The sequence below is a fragment of the Maylandia zebra genome, linkage group LG13 (assembly GCF_041146795.1).
Source record: "Maylandia zebra isolate NMK-2024a linkage group LG13, Mzebra_GT3a, whole genome shotgun sequence".
In the NCBI taxonomy this organism is placed as follows: Eukaryota; Metazoa; Chordata; class Actinopteri; order Cichliformes; family Cichlidae; genus Maylandia; species Maylandia zebra.
Genome location: NC_135179.1, coordinates 29,672,123 through 29,698,111, shown reverse-complemented (window position 1 = coordinate 29,698,111; position 25,989 = coordinate 29,672,123). Strand labels below are relative to the sequence as shown.

Below are 25,989 nucleotides of genomic sequence, written 5' to 3'. Positions count from 1 at the left end.
GAAGAACAACAGCGACTGTCTGTGATTATGTAGCCAGTTTGTGTGCGATAGCCTGAGCAGCTCAAGTAATTTGTGTACCGCCTGCACACGTAGACAGTTTTAGACAACAGTTTTGTTTATTTAATAGAAAAAGAATGTTGTACTCATAAATATGTATTAATTAGTGTGAAATTACATGTTATGACAAACATGCACTTTTATAAACTTAATTGTGAAAGCCAACATATTGCCCGTGCATCCTGAGTACAGTGGGCAACACGGACATCGCTATTCTGCCTAATCCTCTTTTATGTATATGTAGTATGCCAAAGGCTCATAGGTGTTCATATAAACATGCTCAAATATACTGTGTACAAAAATGTTTTCATACACAAACAGTAGAAAAACCATAACCATAAATTTTATGTCTATCATGAATGCCATTTCAGCCCAGACTCTTTGTTGTTAATATTGAATTATTAATACTGACTTTGATGAGGCAAGTGAGCTCTGACGTTCTTTAATTGTTGTTCTGGTTTCCTTTATGATTCGCTGGACGAGTCGTTGATGCACTCTTGGAGTGATTGTGGTTAGCCGGCCACTCCTGGTCCAGGTTTTCTCCATTTGTGTGTAATGGCACTCACAATAATTCACTGGAGTCCCAAAGCCTTAAAAATGACTGTAGACATCAATAAACAAGAGGAGCCTATAGAGAATTAGTAGAGCTGATGTTGGAAAAGCAAAAGGTGTTTGGCACAACATCTTAATAGATGAGATCATCATTTAAAAAGTGCATTTTGTGTTTACTTCTTATCTTTGTCTAATAATACAATTTGTTGGATGGTCTGAAACATTTGTGCAAAAAAACTAAGAAATCAAACACTTTTTCACCTCGCAGTAAGTAAATTGAAATAAAGATTTCCCTTCTGAGGCTGCTGTCATGTGCTCCATCTTTGTATACAGTCTATAGCTGTGAAAATGGGAGGTCAACTAACTGAAAGCAAGATAACTATGTCTACATACTCTTTTTATCTGGTAGCATGAGACTAGGTTTTCATTATATCAGCTAGCTCTTCTCTTATCTTTTGCTCATCATTGGGCTTATGCCTAAATTTACACACTATTTTCTGCCTATTGAGGCTTAATTATGTCTCCAGAGCACTGGAAAAAAAGAAAATCTGCATACTATCATCTGGCAAAGCTTTTGTTATTGTAAACCGTCATTTAATTTAGAAAATCATTCCTCAGCTGTGTGAATTAACAACATGCTGGGCTAATTTGTTTGAAAGCTGTTGTTCTGTGGCAGTTGCTTTAAAACTAAGGGTGCCCGATATTTACTGTACTTGCTGCAGGATTGGTTGCAGTAATGTATAATTAAATATGTCTATTTTTGGATCGGCTGTCCTTTCAGTTGTCCTGTCGTTTACATAACTTGCACAGTCAGGGGCAGACTCTTCCTATGAATAAAACAGGATTTATGATGTGGAGAGTGACGGCATTTAAGCCAGTCAGACGAGTGATTGACAGATACAACAGCGTGACAACAGGAAAGGGGGGCGGGGGCCGATTCAAGAGTTGAGACTTGAATGTCATGCTGAGTGCAATCTATGACAGCAGCTTTTAAAAGACAACAAGTATGATTATTTTGTACAATTGCACAAATTTGATAATTGTTCCAGGGAAGATAATCCAAGATTTACATTTACAGTCCCCAGAACAAACGCCTGAGATGGGTCGTCCATCTGATTTCAAAGTCCTGTCTTTCCTCTTTGTTGGCTACTAATAACATCTGAAGCAATCAAAGTGATCCCATTTAAAATGACATCCTGCTTGATGCATCGTCCTCGTTTCCAAATTGCTCAGTGTGTGTGAACAGATGGAAGAACATGCAATCAAAGTTGATAAAGCATGACAATTTAATTCTGGAATAGAGCCTATTAAACAACTTGCTATCACCACATCAGTGTCTTAAAAGTGATTTGTCATTGAGTAAGCCCATCACTTGGTTTTCACTCAAATCACCGAGCATGAGATTGATTAAGCCTCCAAAAGTAATTTTGTTTGAGAACAATGTAATATCCAATAGCGCACAGTGCTATCAAGTATCCCTGCTTTTCACTGCCCCTCCTTAAACATGAGCGCTCCTGTGTTGCTATCTAGTCCAAACAATCAAAGGTGCTTTCATCCTGTGAACATATAAGCTTGTTTGCCTGCAATTACTTTGGTGTGAACCAACTCAATTAACGTGGCTCAGTGGTTTCTCCTTTCTTTTCTTTCCGACAGATGTCTTGATCCATGGTGTGTGCATTAATTAACCATCAATGATTAGCTTCTCAACTGAAGTGGAGAACACCAGTTAGCTGGAAAGCTGCTGGACTAAATGTGCTTCAAGGACCTTTAAATGGATCTGCAATAAACTACTGACTCATAATCCAGCTCTTCTTAGATAAACTTGATGTGAGATGTTCCACTGTAGTTAACTTTGCCCTTGTAAAATCAGATAGGTGGTAATAACACTAGAGAGGTGAGAGTTTGTAATGAATATCTTGATTGGTTGTTCCCAGCACAACATCTTTGGCCTTCTGGCTTTAGGCGTTTGTGTTGGACGGCATCAAACACAAACAGTCTGTTATGAAGAGAGTGCAGAGCATGAAAATGAAGCACTCTATTTACCAGCCTGTCTGTGTTTACACCGTCACCTGTGGGCACAAGTTGTGTGTAATGACCTAAAGTAGAAGAATGCAAATTCAGGTGGAGGAAATGACATTCCTCTGAGTAGTGACTGTGCCCAGCATTGGTCACTTTGATTATGACTCTTGGCTGGCTTGGGAACACCTTTGTGGCACCCTGGAAAAGTTGAAGGAGTAAATTTGGGCTCTTAATGATTTCCTTGGACTGTTTGTTTCCCAGGATGGAACGATTGTACTTCATATGTCTGTGTAGGTTCTCAGTCATCCATGTCATTCCAAGCTCCTTAGATTGTACCGCATATATCTTTAATATCCTCGGAAAACAAGAAGTGGGAGCATAAAGGTGAATTTATTTAGGATTTTCTGTAATCCACACAGGATTCAATGTGTACATATAATTATTTGGTTAGCAAGTTGCACGTCTGACAGACACTTTCATTTACAGACTATTTCACCAGTTTGCTGAGATCTGGAAGAAGACCCAAACTGTCCCCTCAGATGACAGATGACTGGTTAGGATGTTCAGGAACAACCCAGGAATCACTAAGGATTAAGCCTGCCACTGCAAACAGCTGGAACACCAGCGTCAAAAAGTTTCACATGACCACAGACTGTGAGGGTGCCAACCAAGATAGAAGCCCCTGCTCCAAAACGGACACCTTTAAGCTTGACTTAAAGTTGCAGCAGCTCACAGAAACAGGTTTCATGGTCAGACCAAATGAACATTTCTGATCGGTGGTTTGTAGCTGTTTTAGAATAAAAGATTAATAATGTTTTTGTGCTTATGAGAACATCAAACAAGACAAAGTTATCCTGTTTAATGTGTATTCATTTGCTGAGGCCAATAATAGTTTTCCACCCCAGCTCCCCATGTCACTCAGGCCGGGATTCTATCTGGCTGCTGTTGTGTAGCCTCGTGCTGAGGTCTTATTGACCTGTGAGGTAAGCAGCTTTAAAATATCAGAACAGTGTCATGTTAAGTTGGTAGACTGAGCAAAGCCCAAATAGGAAACATGATTTACTTGAGTTTTTTTTTAAATACAAAATAATAAAATTTGATATTACTCTGCAAATCTGAGGGCAGATATAGCACAAATCCTTGTAGCATCTAATTTAGCATGGATTGCATGTGTTACAGCCCCTCAATCCTCCATGTTTCCAGTGTTCAGAAGTAGACTGGAGTTCATGCATTTTTTTAAATCCCTGCACTCCTTTGCATTTGACACTTCACTGCCAGGTGGTCCTATTTTCTCCAAAGCCATACCAGTCAATAAATAATATTTTTCTATGACAATAAGAAGATTCTGCAAGTCTTTGGTTTGAAAAGTGGCAGAGCAGAAAATCTACTCCTGTACAAATGATCTCCATTTTTATTAAACGGAATGACTATTATTCCTTGGTGCCAAAGGGAAAGGAACATCAACAGATCATCACAGCGTAGAGGCTGGAAGCATCATTAGATTAACCTTCTGGGTGTCCTGTGGTGAAATATGATCACTGGGCCTCTAATGACGGTCGCAATGAATAGCAGATCTATTACTTCCCAAGCATCAACCGATACTGAAGCGATTAGATGACAAATCCACTGACAGAATATCAATCAGGAAATATTTCATGACAGATTATGAACTGTCAGCGCGCCTCTAGCTTCTAAGATTTTACTATTACACTATTCATACTATTACTATTCTGACGGGTTGTTTTTGTTTTTTAGCGGTTACAAAAAGATAAGAGATGAAGTCTGTTTTTTCTTCTTTATTTTTATTTGACATGCACATTTTTATGCACTAAACGGCCAGTTAAAGAAAATAGGTGGTAGATCGAAATAATTTTATGAAGCCTCAAAATGTTCATTATGTCGATTTGTAAAATGATTTTGTCTCTTTAACTCCTTCATGGTGTCCCACGGGTCCACATATCAAGTCCTTCTATTTTATCTTGGAGAAACTGGGCTTGACAAGCACAGCATGAGAAACACAACCTGCGCTGTCTCTTCTCCGGGTGTCTCAGTGTGAGCTGGGTTAATTCTCAGCGGACACTGACGCGCACAAGGTCTCTCTCGCTCTCCCTCCCGCTCTCTTTCTCTCTCTCTCCCTCCCGAGGTTCCCTCCTCTATCCCGTTTCTCCTCCTCTGCACCTGCTCCTCCCCTCCTGCCTTATTATCCTCAGACTCGGAGCAGCGCTCCTTCGTCCTCGCCAAGTGATGCTCCTCGTCTGCCCGCATCACCTACATCACTGGTTTATCACAGCGCGCTCCAGGTACGGCTGCTCCGGCTCGTTTTGTTTTTTCTTTTCTCTACTGAAAACAAGCACTGAAGAACGAGTGATGGGAATTTAACCAGGTTTCCGTGAGAGAGCAAGAGAGCTGGAGGAGGGTAGGAGGACGAAGAAGCACGCAAGTCCCATCCGAGAGAAGAGGAGGGGGAAGAGGAGGAGTAGTGGAGACCGGAGAGACGGTCCCGCCGGGACAGGGGGGAGAGCGGCGGAGGATTGTGTGCTTTACATAGTTTGCAATGGACTCAGCACGCTGCTGTGTGCGGGCGGGTTGTTGGGAATCAGCTCAGTGGATGTAAGGGAAGAGCTTCTTGGAGTTGCGGTCGGTCGTTCTTCGCCTTTCCGTTTGCGATGGAGTGAGAAAGACCGCGCGCACGGCAACTTCATACCAGCCATGAAATCTGTGTTTTTCAGCCGTTTCTTCATCCTGCTGCCCTGGGTCCTCATTGTCATCATTATGATTGATATCGACAGTAAAAGAACGATCCGGGCTCCAGCAGCCGGTCGGACCGGCAAGACGCAGCGAGCCGTCCGAACCGGCGCACCGGGGATTGGTGGCTCTCAGAACCAGTCCGCCCTGCCGATTATCTACGCCATCACTCCCACTTACGGCCGTCCTGTGCAGAAAGCGGAGCTCACCCGACTGTCCCACGCCTTCCGTCAGGTGCCCCGCTTCCACTGGATCGTAGTGGAGGACTCGACTGCGCGCACGGAGCTGGTTGCGCGGTTCTTGGCCCGGTGCGGGGTGCCGTATACCCACCTACATGTGTTCACTCCCCGGAGGTTCAAGCGCGCCGGGATGCCACGCGCCACCGAACAGAGGAATGCGGCTCTGACTTGGCTCCGGCAGCACCGGAGCAGGCGGGACTCCGGTGTGGTTTTCTTCGCGGATGATGACAACACGTACAGCCTGGAGCTGTTTGAGGAGGTAATGCCTTGCCTTTGTTGTCACTTTGCGTCATAGTTATCTTTCATCACAAGAGTATCGTGAGTGTGGAGTGGGTCTGCAGAAGTGTGGAGTAGCATCTCTGACTTTTCTCCACTAAAATCTGTCGTTTTACGTTTGCATGACAACAACATCCACACAGCTCTATCTCCGTAATATAAACTTTTAAATACTACGTAACTACTGCGTTGCTTTGTCACCTGATATCTGTGTATTACCTAGGTTTGATGTGAGCTCCTTTACTCAGTACATCTTCACTCTCAGGGTAAAAATCCGACTGTCTTTGCGCCAAGCCCTCAAAGGTCACAGGAATTCCCCCTAGTGGTGTTACTGCAAAGGAATTCAAGCCTTCACAAATATAAGTCCCCCAGTTGTCTGTGTAGGTTCTCAGTCATCCTTGGAACGAAAAGCAACTTCAGTGAAGAAGCTTCTCGGATGAGAGGTGAAACACCTTCAGAAAACTTAAAGAAGTCCAGTCGCTTTTCTTTCCAAGCTCTTTAAATCCTCCAGTTCTTCATGTTGACAGGATCCCACTGGTAAACACCCTGCCTGAGCTTCAGACCCCAGTCTTCCTCAGTCTTAGATAAAATGGTAAAACTGCTCTGGTTTTAAGCGATTGTGTCCAAAATGAGAGAGACTTTACCAAATGATGAAAATGAATGAGATGAAAAGAAAGGAGTAAAGACAATGATGGGAAGATGGAGAGTTGAGAAGAATGAATGGAGACTGTGGTGCTGCAGTCTTCTGTCTGTTAGCCCTGAATTAATTTAGTTAGCTCTGGATTTTCTTGGAGCTCTTTGAGAGTTATTTTGAATTTCAGGAAGGTGTACTTTTTTAATTACTTAGACGGATATGAACATTAAATATTTCATATAATCTCATGTAAAATGCTCTGAGGCAATATTTCCCCTAATAAGAGGCACTGAAAATCGAACTGCATTGACTAGATGTGATCTGCGAAGCAGACCTAATGATATGCCAGTATTGACCTTCTCGAATAGTAAAGTGATACCTCCATACAGAACAACATCTACATGCGCTGTGCTGATGCATGACTGTTGTTTGTATCTTTGGGAGTTTCTTTTAACAGGCATGCTTAAAGTGAAGCCTGGGTGTATTCCTTTAGCAAAGTGCGTAGGTAATGAAGACAAAAACAGCAGAAGCATAATAAGCAATAAAACAGTCCTCTCATAAATGAGAGTCTGGAAGAATGCCTCTAATTGCCCCTCTCGCTGATTACTGCCCATCAACTGACTGCAAATCTAAAATTACTTTAGTTTGTACCAGTAATGAAATTTTAGAAGGCAGAGCATTGTGAAGTAAATTCAGAATAGTGCAACTCTATATACACATATGCGTTTGTATATTGATTTTCTCTATCTGAACATTTCCTGGCACGCTGCAGAATTTAAAAAACAAATGTATGTTTACTTAGAAAGGCTTTTCCTGTATCCATCACTACCACTGCCCGTCACAATTTCCTAAAGCCCTTCATGTAGTTCTGAATTGCTTTTTTCTGTGGCAAACAGTCCAAGCCCCAAAAGCACACAATTTGCAATGATGTAAAATCTATTAAAAACAAACAAATATTCACATTTCAGATCCAAGCAACAGTTCATTTTTGCTCAATAAATTACTTAGTGAAGGTTAATAAATTAGTAAAAATATTTGTAGAGTAATTTTCTGTAATTTGTGCTCATTATTTACACCATGCAGAATTTAAATAAAATAAATAAACAGAAAAAAAACTAGAACTGAAAACACGTCGAGAAATATCCTCATTTCTAAACAATATATTGTTATAAGTGCAGAAGTCAGGCCTATTTAATTGAAATTCGAACCTGACTAATACCGATGCCAAAATATGGTGATTTAAAAATCCAATGTGCCACATGACACACACACACGTGTGTGTGTGTTCTTTCATAGACAGGAAACAAACAGATTTCCCTAATATTTGTTATGTATACTTATTCACTTGTTCACTTGCTCTGCCCATCTCTCTTGGAACAACTGATTGTTGTCTGTGGGAATCCAACTGTGTTTTCCGAACAGGGACGTGGTAGAGTGTCCCCTAGTGGACAGAATATGCAATGTTTTTTCTTCATTATTTATTTTTTCAATCTTTATTTATTGAAATCGTTCAAATGCCGCTAAAGTAGAGCAGCTAACATCTGTAAATCAGAAGTTACAGTTAAACTACTGATTCAAAGTGCACATATTTGCATACAGAGCAGCACTGAAAAAGCTGAAAGGCTAACATTGTAGATTAGAGGAACAAGGACAAGAGTGAGTGGTTGACTCAATGATCTATTGGACACTCACAGTGCCAACACAGTCTTCAAACTGATGGACCTAACCACCAGGTATGCAAAGGTTCAGGTACAGACTTGTTTCAGAAGAGCAGTGACGTGATTAGGCTTCCTTCTTTAGACGATTGTCCAAATAAGTTCACCATCCAAGACATAAACATTAAACACTAAACATAAACATTGTTGGAATGTTCAAAGGGCCAATAAATCCAATACAGCAGAAGTAATTATTTGCATCACTTAAGAGCATAGAAATTCTAATATAACAACAATAACATGCTGACTTTAGAAAGCACTCCCCTCTGTTGCTTACTCAATGGTGCACTTGGGCAAAAATCCACACCATCCTGAGCCCAGAGTACCAAAGTACAGCCTCCTCTGAGTCTCAGTGCTGTATTCGCTGACTTTGGCGGAGTGTAAAGGCCGTCCATTTGATTTGTTGATAGCACATTGTCTTCTCTCTGTCCTCCTTCCTGTTTCATTTCCCAGTCCTCTGTGCAGTTAATGGCCTGTCATAGAGAGATAATAGGCTGTCATACAGCAGTAATAACCTGCAGAAACTGTCCGCAGCTTTAGACTGATGACAGTAACTTTGCTCAGTGGGTGGCAATTTCACATTAGGAAACCTTACATCATTTCAAGAACAAAAATGATTCATGCAACTAAAAAACATTATTTCACAATAAACCTTCAGAAAAATATATCCACTGTGAGATTTTAATATCATGGCAGGCATGCTTTTGTAAATCTAGGTATTAAAGGGTGAATTTAGATGGTCTTAAGCCTTTCATTATACAAGACAACCTTGTGGCTAGAAAGCAATGTCTTCGTAGTGTGACTACACAAAAGTTATAGTCTTCATCTTGTTTTATTTCCGCCGCAGTTATGTATGCTAATACTAAAACTGGATCCTTGATCATTCGTCATCATCAATAGTTAATTTTACACACCTGCCTCATAGGGATAGATAGAAAATGGGCAGTCAGGGTGTATCTTGTAGTGTTAGAGGTACAGCTGCTTGTCACTGGGCCCTAATGTACAGCTGCTGTATCCTTTGCAATTTTCTACAATTTAGAAAATGCTGTAAATAGTTTCTGATGTGTGCCATTTGTCAGAACGTAGGTGAACAACACAAAAACAAAAATGGTATGTTCTCACAGCAAAGTGTTAGGGGCATCAGCAAGGATGACTAACACCTCACAGGGTTAAAAATGTGCTAAATTAGACACAGGGTGCCTATTGACATATTGTATTTCATTATTCATGCACACAGTTGGAAATGAACTGTTTCAAATCTCTATCTGTCCTCACTGGTAACAGAAGGAAAGGACAATTTAAACCCATCCTTTGCTGTGAGACATTGGGACTAACTTCTTTCTCCATCTTTCAAAAGGCAAACAGGTTTTTTGACTGGTAACAACTGTCCCTTTTTATTTTATCCCTACTTCCAAGCGTGTCTATGCTACATTTCTCATTGTTGTTGGACAAATATTATCAAGACATACACATTGATTAGGATGTCACTTTATGTTATGTTTATCTTTCCTGGAGGACAAACTATGTGATGGGCACATGTCTGGAATAAGCTAATATTTGGCCTGACGAATATAGGCGATTTATTAGCTGAGCTACTTAACAGCAGTGGCTGAGTGATTACAGTGAGCAGTTACCTTTCATTATAGATAAGTAAATATTATAGATAAGCCATGGAATTAATGTACTATACTTAGAGTGAAGAAAATCCAAACTTAATGCATTTTTGAATGAACAAAACTAGACTGAAAAGTGAGAAAAAAAGTAAAAGTATTGCTGTTTTCATGTCTTTCTTTATGAATTCATGTTTAACAGCCTCTGCTAAAAATGACATTTTAAAAGCAAATAATGATTTTCATTGTATGACTTTGTGTATTAACCCACCCACTTATGCACCAGCTCCACAGAGTAGGGGTAATTTTAACATAGAGATGTGTACTTTTCCAAATCCTTCAAGCTGTAAGCTACAGAACAATTATGTAACTGATCATTTATATAATGTATGGTTACTGCTGGATATATTCAGGCTGAATATATAAACCTCATTCAGTATTTTGAGATTAGCCTCTAAACCTGACCATTTTGCATGTGGCTAAAACAAACCCTCCAAACCGCCGTAAACTTTCCATGCCAGCTCTTTAGAGCAGCGTTTCCCAACCACTGTGTCACGGCACATAGGCGTGCCATAAGGAAATGATCCGGTGTGCGATGGAAGATTATCTGGTTCCACCTGATTAGTACTCTAAGCACCTGGCGTGAGTAACGGGCAGAACAATTACATTCTCTTCCACTAGAGGGCAGTGCAACTACTTGCTCTAATTAAATGGGTTGCCAACTTCCAGTAAAACAGAAGAAGAAGATGAAGAAGCAGTGAGATAATAGTCATGATGCAGCGCCTAATAGCAATAGATAAATATCTGAAAAAAAAGTAGTCAGTCTGAAAATTCCAACCCAGATGAAGGCCCTAGCATGAGTAGTGCTCAAAATGACATTTTTGTTTGGTGGTGTGCCGCGTGATTTTTCTAAAGTGAAGTATGGGAAACATGTGAAACACTGCTTCAGAGAAGCTGAAACTGACATACAAACACAAAATTAGATATTCACATAATCAAGGTTCAGGCCATTACGCACTGAATGTGTTGCGTAAAAACGCCATGAAATCCAGAATTTTCCAGATGTGAACATGCCAGGTAACCTATATAGACACTGAATAATTGCGAAAAATTTGTCCCTCAAAAACACACTGTGATGCTGAACTCTGTGTTTGTGTGGTTGATGAGATGTGCTTATACACACCTGAAACATCTACAAAATCAACTTGATCAAAAAAAAAAGAAATGGCGCAAATTCTTCCTCCTTATTCTGCTTAATCCCCACAAAATATTTGCATGGATTTTATGCCTCTGGTCTATAAATGTGTAAATATGAATTAGGAGTTAGTGTTGGGGTTGTCACTGATGACAACTTGATTTAAGAGGCAAAAAGTAAGGCATTTCTGACCTACAGTTGTGCAGTGAACAACTGCTGGAGGAAAATCAGCGTCATTGGGTGCTGATTACATGAAAATAACGTCCAGGCTGTTATCCTAAAAGAAGCAGGCTACAGGCTACTGTTGCAGAGTACTGAGCGAAATGTGTTACCCCAAACCTGTTCTCCTCCCCCCTTATGAAAAATACATTGGTACCAAGCAAATGTTTAACAGGCCTCCAAAGTGTTTCCCATCTTTCTCCGGCATCACAGTCAAAGCGACAAGTCAGGTGGAAAAGCATACCATTAAGTCGAGAGCTAAAGGGTGTATTCTTCATTTCTGCACATTAGTCAGGCCTCAGTTTGGCACGGTTTATTATTGCACATGACACGTTCCGGCTCAGTCGCCTCCCAGCACTCAATATACTGGCAGAAAATGCAAGACTCTGCATTTAATGCCTCCCATACAATTATGGCTTGATTGGCCCTTAACACAGAAGCCTGTTGGTTTCTTCAGGTGATTTTGTATTTTTGCCCTTAGAAATCAGTGTGCTGTCGTCATGGGAACGTCCTCTTTCCAGACCACATTTCTTTAGTTTGAATCGCACAGATTTTTGTCTTTAAAAATATCAGAACTTTCAGGTAACTTCTCGTGAGGACAGACAAGCTTGTAAATTGCACGTAAACTTCATTTATACCCACCGTAATGGAATTGTTACAGGGTCTGAAAATCTGTAAGGGGCAGTAAATGAGGATTCGTTGATGGTTTGGGAGTTATTTTAGGAAACTAGTATGTCCCATTGCACAATGGTAGGATCTCTCTGGTTGAGGGAAAATCAAGAGGGGCCAAGGGGATTTTAATTTGGCTATCCATTAATGAGAAGTAGCACTGTACTGCACTCAACAAATTGATATGTGAGATCTGGGATTGCATTGACATTGCTAAAAGGATGTCCAATCATAGAATCAGCTTGGTTTTAAGTCCTACGTTGTTCTTTGGAAATTTCCTCTTGACTCATAAAGTAATCAGTTTAATGTTAAATGCTTCCTCTGCGATAGGCTTTTTGCGTTTTGTAGGATTTATCTAGAGCCTTGGAAATAAAACTGGCAGAGGCACAGGCCAGAAATCAAGATAATATGATCAAGCCTTGTTGATGATATAAACCCAAACCCTGTGTTTTAGTCGACAACAGAAAGAACTTTTGTTTTAAAAATGTGTTGAGGTTTACCAAATCTGTATTATCCTTTAAAAGCTTGCTCGTAATATTAATATGTAAATTGTTCATTTAAACATACTCACCAATAAATCCAGTATTTCAAGCCTAACCCCTTCTTTCTCTGGGTGAGTTTCTTGGTGCACAGACCGTCAGCATTAGCTGCGTAACAAGCAATCAGGAAAATTAAGCTGTGCCATTTATTTTTTTTCCTCCACTCTCCATTCCTGAAAAGCTGACTCTGGGGATGGAGGCTTTTTCAGCTGACAGCAGTATGGCAGAGCTGTTTGATTCAGCTGCAGCAACCTGTCAGCCAAGCAAGACTTTCGTCAGACCTGTTTTGAATAATTGAACTCCCCTGGCCCCGAGAGCTCCATAGCATTCACAGCAACTATTTTCTGGAGCAGCTACTGTAGGAAACAGTGCTGAAGTGTGACTCAGGAACACCTTTCTTGGATGGTTCCATAGTAGTAGTAGTAGTAGTAGTTCCATTAGTAGTTCTGTGGATGGAAGATTTTTTGAATTTTGAATCAGATGGTTCATTCTCTAAATACTTCCAGATTTTCTTTATACTTTGATGTGGTATTTGTTTTTCCTTCTCTCACATGTTTTACATCCCACTGGGGAGTCAGTTTGATGGTCAGTAATGATGTTTTCACTGGAAACATCCCAAAGACACACATATATAAACATCCAATATATCTGATCACACAGCAGACTCCAGCCTGCGAGCGGCAAGCTGATGAGGAGGCAGCACAAAGAGAAACTGGTGGGATAAAGGAACCAGAGGGAAATGGGAAATTCAATTTCCTCTAACCCATATGAGCAATTATCATAATTACATAGTGTAGTGGGAGAAGCGAGGGGTGGCAGGGTTGTAATGTCAGGGAAGTGAAGCAGAAAGGAGACAAACCCTACAGAGAGAAATTGTCCGTGGTAGGGTCGGTGAGAGGATAAGGAGGGTGGAGGGAGGAAGGTGGTGGAAAAGCTGAAGGCTTTTAAGTAAGTGTAAAAAAAGTGTTATGCACCAGCTCTCTGCTTATTTCCACTGCCTTTTTTATCTGAATTGTCAGTTTGACGAAACACCCTCCCCGTGCTCTCTACTCCCTCATCAAATCTCCTGCATTCTCTTATTCACCAGGGTGTGTAACAATGACTGGGATGCATCCACGCTGAACAGAAGCTGTTTTATTTGGAGATAAATATTTTTCTATGATTTCATAGTTTCATCATAGTTTAGAATATATCTACTGGTAATATTGTATAATGTCACAGAAATATTGAAATTGAATTTTGGTTAGCAAAGATTGATGTGATGGTTTTTTTAGCACCTGTATGTGAGGATGTTGGTAACAGTGGGATGTTTGATGATGCGTTGCATTGTTGCAGTCATGGAGGTTCGTGGATAATTTTATCTGCTAATTCAACATATTGATCACTGGCTGGTGTCCTTCCCTCAGGATGTGTTCAACATTAGAAGGAGCGTTGAAGGACATAGTCCAAGCTTTTGGAAAGTAGGCTTATTTGCATTCTTTCAGAGAAACATCCGTCTGATTTATTTGTGTTAACACCAGTGTTGGGACTAACGCGTTACTTAATAACGCGTTACGCGTTATTAAGTAACGCGTTACAGTAACTACGTTATTATTGTGGTAACGAGCACGGTAACTAGTTATTATGCCAAAATCAGGAACGCGTTAGTCGTTACTGGGATTTAGATAGGCTCGTTACTCGTTACTTCGTGTGGTGGCATCGCGGAGCTTCCACAGATTCAGTAACATTAGCAAGTGGTGGAGGTCAGCAGGTGGAGGAGGGAAAGGGGAGGCAGGAGGAGGAGAGATCTGAGGCAGCCGCTGGTCCGAGTGTCAGGTGAACTGAACTTCAGGTAAGAAGTTATGACCTGCAGTCTATCTGGGTCAGATATGAACCAAGTTTAGGTGGAGTTTATTTTCGTTATGCTGACTTTTTCCGTACTGCGTACTAGCTAGCATGACGGAGTTTCTATACAGCTGGGTGGTGCTATGATGTTACTGATGTTGAACTTTATTTTGTTCATAAGGTTAGTTAGTAGAGTTGCCAACCGTCCCGTAAAAAACAGAATCGTCTCATATTCAGAGAAAATATTAGAACAAAGAACACTTCTCCAACATGTGGCAAGGACTCCAGACCATTACAGACTACAGGACCACCAAACCCTCCCCCGCATCCTCTGATGTCTCCTTCCTCAACGAGCTCAAGAACTTTTATGCTCGTTTTGAGCGAGGGAACCCCACAACCACAACCAAAGCAGACGTGACGCCAGACCACCAACCTCTGACTCTCTCCCCCACCGATGTAGGAGCGGTGCTGAGCAGGATCAATGTCCACAAGGCTGCAGGTCCTGATGGCATCCCCGGGCGTGTTCTCAGAGCGTGTTCTGAGGAGCTTGCAGGAGTGCTCACAGACATATTCAATCTGTCCTTGGCCCACTCTGTGGTACCGGCCTGCTTCAAATCCACCTCCATCGTCCCGATACCCAAAAACTCCAACCCATCTTGCCTCAATGACTACCGCCCAGTAGCACTCACCCCCATCATCACTAAGTGCTTAGAGCAGCTGGTCCTAGCACACTTCAAATCCTGTCTCCCCCCCCACCCTGGACCCCCACCAATTCGCATACCGCCAGAACAGGAGCACAGAGGATGCAGTCTCCATCGCACTGCACTCTGTCCTCTCACACCTGGACAACAACAACACCTACGCCAGAATGCTGTTTATAGACTTCAGTTCAGCATTCAATACAATCCACCCCTCACAGCTCATCAGGAAACTGACAGACCTGGGCATCAGTTCCCTCATCTGCAAATGGTTACTGGACTTCCTGACCAACCACCCCCAACATGTCCGGCTGGATAACCGCTGCTCATCTACAATCACAATGAACACCGGTGTACCACAAGGCTGTGTGATGAGCCCTTTCCTCTACTCCCTCTTCACCCACGACTGCAGACCTGCTGATGGTTCCAACACCATCATTAAGTTTGCAGATGACACCACGGTGATTGGCCTCATCAGTGACAACGATGAGGCCGCCTACAGGGAGGAGGTGGATCGTCTGGCTGAGTGGTGCGACAGAAACAACCTGCTGCTTAACACCGAGAAGACCAAGGAGCTCATCGTGGACTACAGGAGGAATGCTGACCCACATCCACCCATCCACATTAAGGGGACGGCTGTGGAGCGTGTGAGCAGCTTCAAGTTCCTGGGAGTCCACATCTCCGAGGATCTCACCTGGACGACCAACTGCTCCAAGCTGGTCAAGAAGGCTCACCAGCGCCTCTTCTTCTTGAGGACTCTGAGGAAGAACCACCTGTCCTCAGACATCCTGGTGAACTTCTATTGCTGCACCATCGAGAGCATCCTGACCAACTGTATAACAGTCTGGTACGGGAACTGCTCTGCCTCGCACCGGAAGGCGTTGCAGAGGGTCATGAAAACTGCCCAGCGCATCGCCGGAGCCCCACTTCCTGCCATGAAAGACATCTACAGGAAGCGGTGTCTGAAAAGGGCTGGGAAAATCGTCAAAGACCCCAGTCACCCATCACATGGACTCTTCACCCTCAAACACACAATAATAACACGGACTGAACCACCACTCACAACCACTAGCACTTTATATAGCCTCTGTAGGAATTATCCACATATCTCACTTATCTTAACTGCACTACTGTATAGTTCTGTGTAAATAATCATTCTGTACATACAATAATTTTTAATCCTACAACTGTTTATAACTTGCATAGTTCCCATTTCTGTATAACTGTATATCTCAGATTTCTGTAAAGTTATTTATTTCATATTTATATCCTGTACATAGCTTGTACTCACTACAGCCTGTACATACCTATAGTTATAGAATATTCATAACATACTTCATACCGTGTACATTATAACACACCATAATAGACCCATTTCTGTAATATACTTAAATATCTATATTATTGCTAATATATATTGTAATATACCTATATCATGGCTAAAGCACTTCTGGATGGATGCAAACTGCATTCCGTTGCCCTGTACCTGTGCATGTGCAATGACAATAAAGTTGAATTCTATTGTATTCTAATTCTAAAATATTAGGCGTTTCGTATTAAGGTGAAAAGGAATGCAGTTTGTCCCGTACATCAGCTAGAATGGAAAAAGACACAAAGCTGGAGCTGCACAGCTCCCTCTTCTTCTCTCATTCTCTCCCCCTCCCTCTCCTGTTTCTACTTCAATCATGAAACTGATCAATGATCAGCTGATTGGCTTTTCTCTCTTGTTTGTTTATCGCCCACTTTGCGCCAGAAAGAGGGAACCAGCGGAGGTCGCGCTAAACAACAGCAGCACGTTTAAGCTTGATCAGCTGTTGTTAGAATTTATTTGATATTAATTTCTAGTATCAGCTGATTTTTGCTGGAGCCACAGCTGTAAAAGCTGCTGGTCATGATGTCGGTTTGTTTATCTGGTGAGAGGGAAACATGAAGATGAAACCAGGAGATGTCCTTACTGAATCATCAGAGCTGAACAGGTGATGGAGAAACAGGTTTACCTTTTAGGTGACATGAATGAGTTGAAGTTATGAACTGTTTCTGAGAGACAAATAACACCAGGTTCCTTTTTCTACGTAGCTGACAGCTGGTAACTGTGCAGGGACGGGTCTAAAATATCTAGCTTTTAAAAAATAATTATCTGAATCTAACAACAAACGATTGATAGATTGATACATATTTACCATCAAAACTGTGTACATCACTGTCACAACAGCGTTTGTTTTCATTCAAAGGCTTTATCATCAGCAGATTAAACTGATTAAACATGCGACCCCTCTGGACAGCTGAGACAATGAGACAGCTAAACAACAACAACAGCTGGTTATAAGGTTACATTACACCAGGTAATATTAGGCTCGGGTGTCTGAGTGTATGAGAGTTAATTTGCTAAGGATCCGAGTCCAGCAATGTTAGATCCGCTTAAAAAAAAAGCTCTCATTCAGGGACAAAATGGTCTTAAAAACATAAATAGTTTTTGTTGTGTGGGCTGATAATGTTGTTTTTGTTTCTGGATGGATTTAACCAGGATGAACAATTTCATAAACACAAATATTCCATTCATTACAGATGTGACGGATTGTTAACTGAACATTAACTGGGATGATCCAGAAAGTCAATGAGATATGATGCAGATTAGGAAACAGGAAGCATTCAAGGACTTACTGGTATTCACAGTCAACTGAGGAGGAAGCTTTGTCCCAGATTAATTATAAACAATTGCTAAGTTATATCAATACAAATTAAAACAAGTACACTCAAAGAGCTCAATACTTTATTACAACATGCTACGTCAGCCTGTTATAGCATCAGTGTAACATCGTAGGACATCATATAGCAAAAAAGTGTGTTGTACAGCTCTGTCCGAGCTCTTTCGGATGATATATTGCTCGATATAGTTTCTTGGAATTTTTTTTTTCCTGTCAACTTTGACCTTGGGTGCTAACAATGAAGGTCAAGGTCAGATACACACATATTTGGTGTGATCTGGACCAGAATTTCACCAAAATTAAATCAGCTCGAGCTGTTATTGGTATCTACTATCATACAAAATTTGAAAATGATATCTTGAATCCTGTGGATGCTAGACTGCTAACAGACAAACCAACAAGCAAACAGCATTGATGACATAGTTCCTCCCTTTGGGGGAGAATAAAACCACTGGATTTACCATATTTTCCTTGTACACAGAATTATGATGTGTATACAGTAAATATACACTTACACTGATGCATTCGCATTTGACAGCAGATGTAGAGAGGTGCGAATATTCTCCTTTACGCGCACGTACCTTCAGCTCATCAGTTTTTGCCACATAAACCCATAAAGCCTTGAACATGCACACATATCATGCACCATTGCATCAGTTTCATAGCCCATACTCAGCCCCTCTAATTCGAGTCATTCATTTTCTCCTACATCATTTCTCCCCCTCCCTTTTCTCCGATTGCCTCTGCCGTGCATATTAATAACACGCAGATAAAAATACGCTTGATTAAAATCGCAGCTGGCCCAGCCACCCCGGCACTCGTCGCTGCGCGTAAACAACACAATGATGGCTTGCTCCCTCCGGGCCAGGAGGCAGGAAACGAGAACATCCATAATGGATTTCATATACTTCATCATCCAGAGTCTCTTTGTGTGTACACACAATTCACTTCTCACCTATTTGTTTGCAGAAAGGGGAGTCAGAGTTGATTACCCAACCAAGCTCTGGTGCTCCCAGACAGAGTGTCCTGGCTGCAAGTCAAATGAAATGTGATTCTTCTCAGCACTGGATGTTTTACCCCCAGCTTTTCTTTTGTTTACTTGTAAATAGCATGCGTTTACTGACTGAGCTGGCGCCGCTGTAATTTGTCAGGACTTACAGGTTGTCGAGCGCTCGGCTGCATCTGAAATTATTTTTCATGTGATGAATTATTTGTTATCCCAGCGCGGCGTCTGCCCTCTGGTGAAGATATTCATGTTGATAATGAGACGGGAGCTGCGGGCTCCACTATACGTCCTGAACTGATGCAGGATATAGAACGAAGGCCTTCACAGATCTATCAGTGAAGCAAAGAGAGTGTGGAGAGTCAGAGCTTGTCACCAAGTGTTATCAGATGGAGGGGACGAAATGTCAATTTTCTTGAGTCATTTGCTTTTTTTCCCAATTCTACGCCCATATCTGTATTTGTACACATAGATTTATTTTTCTCCATTAGAGCATTAGATTGCACACCTGCAGGCCTGAAGTAAAAGTCAGGTGACAACCAACTCAATAATAATACCAGCGATTCATGGCTGGACCCACTTGGCTGAGGTCCACCGCCTCATCTAGAATCCAAAACACAGTGGTTATTATCCTGAGGGCTTGTTGATTGTGGGGTAGTCTTATCACTTTGTTTCTGCTTAGAGTCAAAATTGGTCCAGAAAGACAACTGCACCTCAAAGAAAGCGTGTGTCAAGAAACTGGAAGTATTCCAGCAGTGGCTGCTTTCCACAGTCAGCTGAGGAAGAAACCCTTTGCTGCATGATCCTTAGGTCATTTAGCCAGACAATAGTTCTCAAGAATCAACCAACCAAGGCAACCGACCTCTCTAGGATTAGATTTAGAACTTGAGTTATCTTACCCATCCATTTCTTATCCATTTGAGGTCCGAGTAATCATTGACCCAACCATAACCCCATAACCCAGACACTAGGCAGTCAGAATAAGTCAATTTTTAAAAACTAGATTTTTTTTCCCCAAGTCATGAAAATCAGGGAACAAGGAAGAGAAGACCATTTAACCAAAACCAAACTTTTGGTTGGTGTCTTTTTATTCTTTTTAATCTTCTTGGAACAGCAAATGAAAAAAAAAACCTTTAAGAGAAAACTTATGATACTGAAAAGGACTTCATTTCAAAAGTGACTGCCACACACATACTGAACATACTAAAACCACCTGCATTACATTATAGTCCATTGAAAGTTTTAAATGACTTTAAAGTTTGATTCTTGTGTGAAGATGTGCTGCACCTCTCAATTGTTTATAAAAAATATTTTGTGGCTTTTATCCCCATATAATAGCTTGCAAGGCAGTGGCATACACTATTAAAGTAGAAAATATAGTTAGACAGACTTTATTTCACAGGACAAATCCATCTATCCAGCGTTTCTTGTTTGTTTTTTACAAAGTGAGTTCCCCCTTCTCTTCTTAGTCTGTGCTCACCTGTCAGCTTTGACAGAAACATCTGTATTTGCAACCAGTTCTCATTTCCACAGGTCAAATGTTCCTGTTTTGTCAGAGCCACTGTCTCTCAGGGATACACACAACCTCCCCTGTAGGCTGCTGGAATAGCTCCAGTTTCCTGACCTGCTTTTGAACTTTGTCCTCCTTAAGAAAAGCCTCTTTAAATATGCCACAGAAGCCAACAACACATAAAATATAAAAATGAAGAAAGAAAAAGCATCTGTCCGAGAGCTGTGAGAAATCTGTTGCCTTATTCCTGCTTCTTATTTTCAAGTCAAGCCAAAGTGACCCTCATGTCACTGGGAAATGAACCACTGCTCACAGTGGGCAGCCAGCCACTGTTAACATGTTACTGCCTCCTCCACTGGCAGTTACAGCCTCTCAATGTACATTTTCAGCCGTGAGCCTTCCCGTGAGCTGTCCATGGTGCTGAAACACAAACTGTGTTTTTCATTCCTCTGGGAACTTCCATTACAGATCCAGAAAAGTTGATGTTGTTATGAAACACCAACTCAAAATGATTTGTTTGTGTTTGTGAGGGGGAAGTGTCTAATGCCATCGTAGAGGTGGGAGAATTCCTGGCAAATAAAGGAGATTGTTGCGGTTGACTGGATTTGAAATGGAGCCTCCTTTAGGGCTGGTGCAAAGCTGTTGAACAAGTTAAGTTAGGACGATACATACAGCTGAATTCCCTCAGTAAGGTTCAACAATTGTTCTGATAGGTTTTAGAAAAAGCATGGATGTTTTTCAGTGTGTACTGTCTCAAGACAGACTGAAATAATAACACAGGGAGGAGATTTGACTCCATCTAAGGTCACTCTGTTCCCACAAACCAACACACGGCTAAATTTGTGTGTTATTTAGGATTGTCACAAAATGAGATTTTCACTGTGCAGTGTTTAAGGTGATCGTTGACTCGGTCTAAAGTTTACTAAAATGAAGAGTGTAAAAGTTCAAAGGGCGACCGTGGCTCAGGGGGTTGGGAATCGCATCTGTAACCGGAAGGTCGCCGGTTCGATCCCTGGGCTCTCTGTCCTGGTCGTTGTGTCCTTGGGCAAGACACTTTACCCTACTTGCCTACTGGTGTTGGCCAGAGGGGCCGATGGCGCGATATGGCAGCCTCGCTTCTGTCAGTCTGCCCCAGGGCAGCTGTGGCTACAACTGTAGCTTGCCTCCGCCAGTGTATGAATGTGAGAATGAATGAATAGTGGAATTGTAAAGCGCTTTGGGTGCCTGGAAAAGCGCTATATAAATCCAATCCATTATTATTATTAAAAGTTTGAGAGTTGCTTCACACGGTTTAGAATCAAAACACAAGAATCACAGCTTTTATGGTGTTTTCACGAGAAACAGGGAGCATGGGAGCTAGCATGTCTAACTAAGCTCGTCCCCCTTTCAGCACAACTTAAATAGTTCTGATTGGACCTCGTCTTCTCGGCCAGAAAGAAAAGGTCACTGAGAAAAACTGTGATAAAAATCACTGGTCAACAAAATTAATACAAAATCTGTACAATAAGTACAATGACATCTTTTTTAGGATGTTAGATGTTTTGCTTTAAATACTTTAATTGTTAATTGTCATAGTTTTCTTCATTGGTAGGAGGCATTTAGGAACCTCCAAAAGACAAACTGTGTTTGTCATGTTGGTCTAAGATGAAATCACCCAGAATATAAATGCCACAAATTTGGAACCAGCGGTCAGTTGTACCTAATCTGAGCTCACCACAGTGAGATTACCCCTCTTGACAGAGAAAGAGTGAGACAGCAAAGGTATCAAATACAAACGATACAAACTGGCAAACAAGTGTTTGTGTTTTTGATTGAATTGCTCCTTGGCTCCACTTCTTTTTCAGCTTTTCATTCGTCTTTATTCTCACCCTCTCCTCCACCTTTCCTTCCATCATCCTTTGCCTCATACTAATGTAGAGAAGCAGAGAGACGCTGTTAGATACGACTGTTGAACGCGTGACCCGTCAGGGCCAAAGATGTTCCCACAGCGTTCAAATGTAAAGCAAAGGAATCTTGACCAAGCACATCGATGTTTGGCGCTGGTGCAGAGATTGGCCTCACATTTCATTATTACAGAAGACAGCAAGGTGTCTATTATTCAGACTGGATGGTCCTGGGAGGCACCTTTTTATTCATATACAAGCTTGTGATTTTTAAAAGGTTTTGATAATGTGTGCTGGCTTCTGTGTACAAATATACAGTATCAGCATCAATATTCAATATATTGTGCTATACTATACTGTAATATAGTACTATAGTGGGATCCCCCATTATTTAAAACCTGTTCAGGTGAAAGAAAGTGATTTGCCCAGCATTGGAAAGAAAAACTCTTAGTCTTTCTTTAAGTACAGGTGTGGACAGAGAGCATGTACGGTCCACACAGAGATGTTTCAGCTGAAGGTTTGCCGTTCTTATCTAGAAAAAAATTTATTTTGCGTCCACAAGCTCCGCTGTATGCTCTTGTAGCAAACTTGTTGTTTTCCTTTTCATTGTTTTCCTTCCTCTCTTCAGTCCCTGTGGGGGACGTGTGGAGCTTGTTCGTGATTTCAAACCTGATCATAAGGGTGAGGTCTGCGGTTTCTGGCTTTCTGACAGAGTTGTCTGTGTTCTCCGGTTCTCACAGGATAGCTCACTCTGGGAGTGACACAGTACAAGACTAAAACCAGCCTTTGTAATTCTTCTGTTTGTTGTCATCCTTTATCCAACATCATCATTTTGCTGTGGTCTGCTGTAATGAATAGACTTTATTGATTTCATAAAGCCGAATGCCAGAACGTGTGTATTCTTTCCTTCCTAGTGTACAAACTATTTGCACATTGCTTTGACAATATGGATTTACTCACCTTCCAGTGGAAAACACACATTAAAAAGCATGCGCACTCACTCATATACACATTCTCTACACTCCCTAAAATAGAAGCCTTCTGTGCAGAGGATTACATTCAGTGTTTTATAGATATTTTTCTTTGAGTCAATGCTCTCAAAGGATTGCTGCACTGTTGGTGAGTCTTTAAGCCGTTGAGTGAAACAGGACTTCAGCACAAGAATTTTCCCAGATAAATATATGATATCTCCGAACAATAAGAGCTCGAAATAGGAACAAAGTGCTTTTGTTAGTATTAAAAATTAAGAGATGACAGAAAACTGTTTCATAAAAGATGGAGTGAGCTTTCTCTGGTTTACTCCTAAATTGGCAGTACGCTTGATGCATTTAAGCAATAAAGGACTGAATGCAGAGCTGCAGTTAGAGCTGCCAAGTGAGACACCTAAGAAGTTCCTGTATGACAGTCTGTATATGAAGTCTAACAGTTGTTCATCGTTAATTTCAGAAGATGTGGTCAGATATGTTGAAGGCACACTGGACTGCCCCATATCGAGCCTGCTAACTTTTTCTGTGCCCAAACGTCTGCTGCATCGGCTGCTGTGTATGTTTTTTGTTCATTGTGCTGCACTTTGGTCAGAGGGGCCGATGGCGCGATATGGCAGCCTCGCTTCTGTCAGTCTGCCCCAGGCCAGCTGTGGCTACAACCGTAGCTGCCTCCACCAGTGTGTGAATGTGAGAGTGAATGAATAGTGGAATTGTAAAGCTCTTTGATGCAATCCATTATTATTATTATTATTATTACTGCTGTGTGTCTTGATGTTTCAGTACTCCACATCAGAGTTAAAAAAATACTCACTTTTCGTTCTTGTCATTTCGATTTTGTTATGGAAAATGACCACATAAGCATACAAGTGCTGACTGCAAATAAACTACTGGCTTGGTGTTTTGTCATAACAGATGCATAGTTGCGTGCAATTTTGTGTTTTTCCATCCATATGGCAGGATTTGTCTTTGCCAATGGGGCACTTGCAGGTGCTTTAGTTTACTGACTGACCCTCAACAAGGTCCAGCTCGTTCTCCAGCCTGCTGTCTCCCTGGAGCGTCAATTAGCGCCGTCAAATCTGCCGCTGTGGCTCATTTACAGACACACTTTCCTTTGACATCTGGTTTCTGACACACTGGTTTTTAGCACTAGTGCTGTCCACGAGCAGAGCGACTGCTGACAAGAAGCACATTAACCCAGAAAAACCACATCTTTGTAAACCTAACCAAGTAGTTTTGAATCTAACCAAGAATGTTTCAGCACCTAAACCAAACAGAGTAGTGATTTAAATTGAAAGTAAAAAATACTGAGCTATCCCTCAGCCTCCTAGCACATACACGCATTTCTTTTGCCTGGGTGGCAGCTCTACGCTTCCGTATATATCGGCAACTCCCATTAAGAAAGAAATCAACCTGGAGCAAATAGTTGAAATATACAATAATTGTCAATAATGTTCAGTATACGATATCATGATGGTCCTGGTGACTTTATTATTATTACTACCTAAAAATAGTTTTAATATAGACTATTCTAAAAGTAAGATGGCCTTGCAGTCACATTGAGCCCAGTCTAATGGTCGAGGTTGAACAAGTACACAAGTACTGCTGATACTACTACTGCTCAAAGAGTATTTGTAATGTTGCTAAAACTTTTAAAAGACCGCAGACTCACGGCATCAGTTTAGTTTGCTGACTGTTGCTAATGTAAGCACGGCCAGCACCAGCAGTCTGTTTCCCTGCAGATTATTGTGCACACCTGTGCACAATGTATTCATGCATTATGAAAATAAATATGCATTTAACCAATATTTCTGATGCTAACCAGTGGGAGCAGCAGTGTTTACTCTTCTAGTAGACAGCAACAGAAAGGAGGAAGCAGTTTAGGTACACACTAATAATGATCTTCCTCTTAACTTACTGTAGATGTGAAGAGGTGATGGAAGTCAAAGAGATTAATTTGGTCAATCGTGATGATGTATTGTAACGAAGCTGGATGTTTTTTGTTACAATAACTTACATGATTTATGCAAGACACCCTGACTTGTGTAGCACGCCAGGACCACTTCCCATAATTATTTGACCTAACTAATCTGATGAGTGCATCAAGTTCTTAAATAACTGGAATTTGCATCTTACACGATATAAGATATTAAATTTACATTTAGAGGGGTGATGTGCCTTATACCATGTGGCTGAGGCCATTAAATTACACTCATTAAATTACAAGTATCCTTTAATGCCATGCATCAAATTGTTTCCTAATGCTGTTCCAAAAATCCAGCAACGCAGATTATAGTAATTTGCATACTTGCACTGTGACAGGGTCACACACACACTAAAAAGTTTGCTTTTGCATTTGTGGTTAGAATTCAGCTTTTCTTTGAGATGTGAAAGGAGAATTATTTTTGGAGGTCACTATAGACATGCTGCTGCCTCTGCTTTTATTCTTTCCTTTCATTCTGCTTTTTGGTTCATTACCGGAGATGTAAGACACAGTTTGTATCTGTCTGAAAAGGCCTTGTCTGGGAACTGTCATCTCTCCTTTACATGGTGATGGAACTCTGGTGAACTTAAAAAGGTGTAGGACTCATTGATGCTTTAGAAAAAACTGCTTTTAATTCACTCAATTTCAGTTTAAACTCAGTTTTATTTATTTACAGTAGCCTAAATTCACAACAACACAATCCTATCATATTATAGAGAAAAGCCCTACATTTAGACGATCCCCTATGAGCAGCACTTGGCGACAGTGGGAAGGAAGAACTCCCTCTTAAGAGGAAAAAGCCTCTGGCAGAAGCAGGCTCAGGCATATGCAGCCATCTGCTGAGACTAGTCAGGGGTACGCTGGGAAACAGAAAAGAAACTTCACTTTGCAAGTGGACGTGTGCAGTGACCTGAAAGTTCACGTTAAGCT

At 41.3% G+C, this 25,989-nt stretch overlaps 1 protein-coding gene across 1 annotated transcript in view; it reads left to right on the top strand.

Moving 5' to 3' along the window:
- The first annotated feature begins 4,690 nt into the window (after positions 1–4,690).
- Positions 4,691–25,989, top strand: part of b3gat2 (beta-1,3-glucuronyltransferase 2 (glucuronosyltransferase S)) — a 64,006-nt gene continuing 42,707 nt past the window's right edge. The window contains exon 1 of the mRNA XM_004554613.5: positions 4,691–5,871. Coding sequence (XP_004554670.1) covers positions 5,338–5,871 — 534 coding nt within the window. The 5' untranslated portion in view covers positions 4,691–5,337. The remainder of the gene's footprint in view (positions 5,872–25,989) is intronic.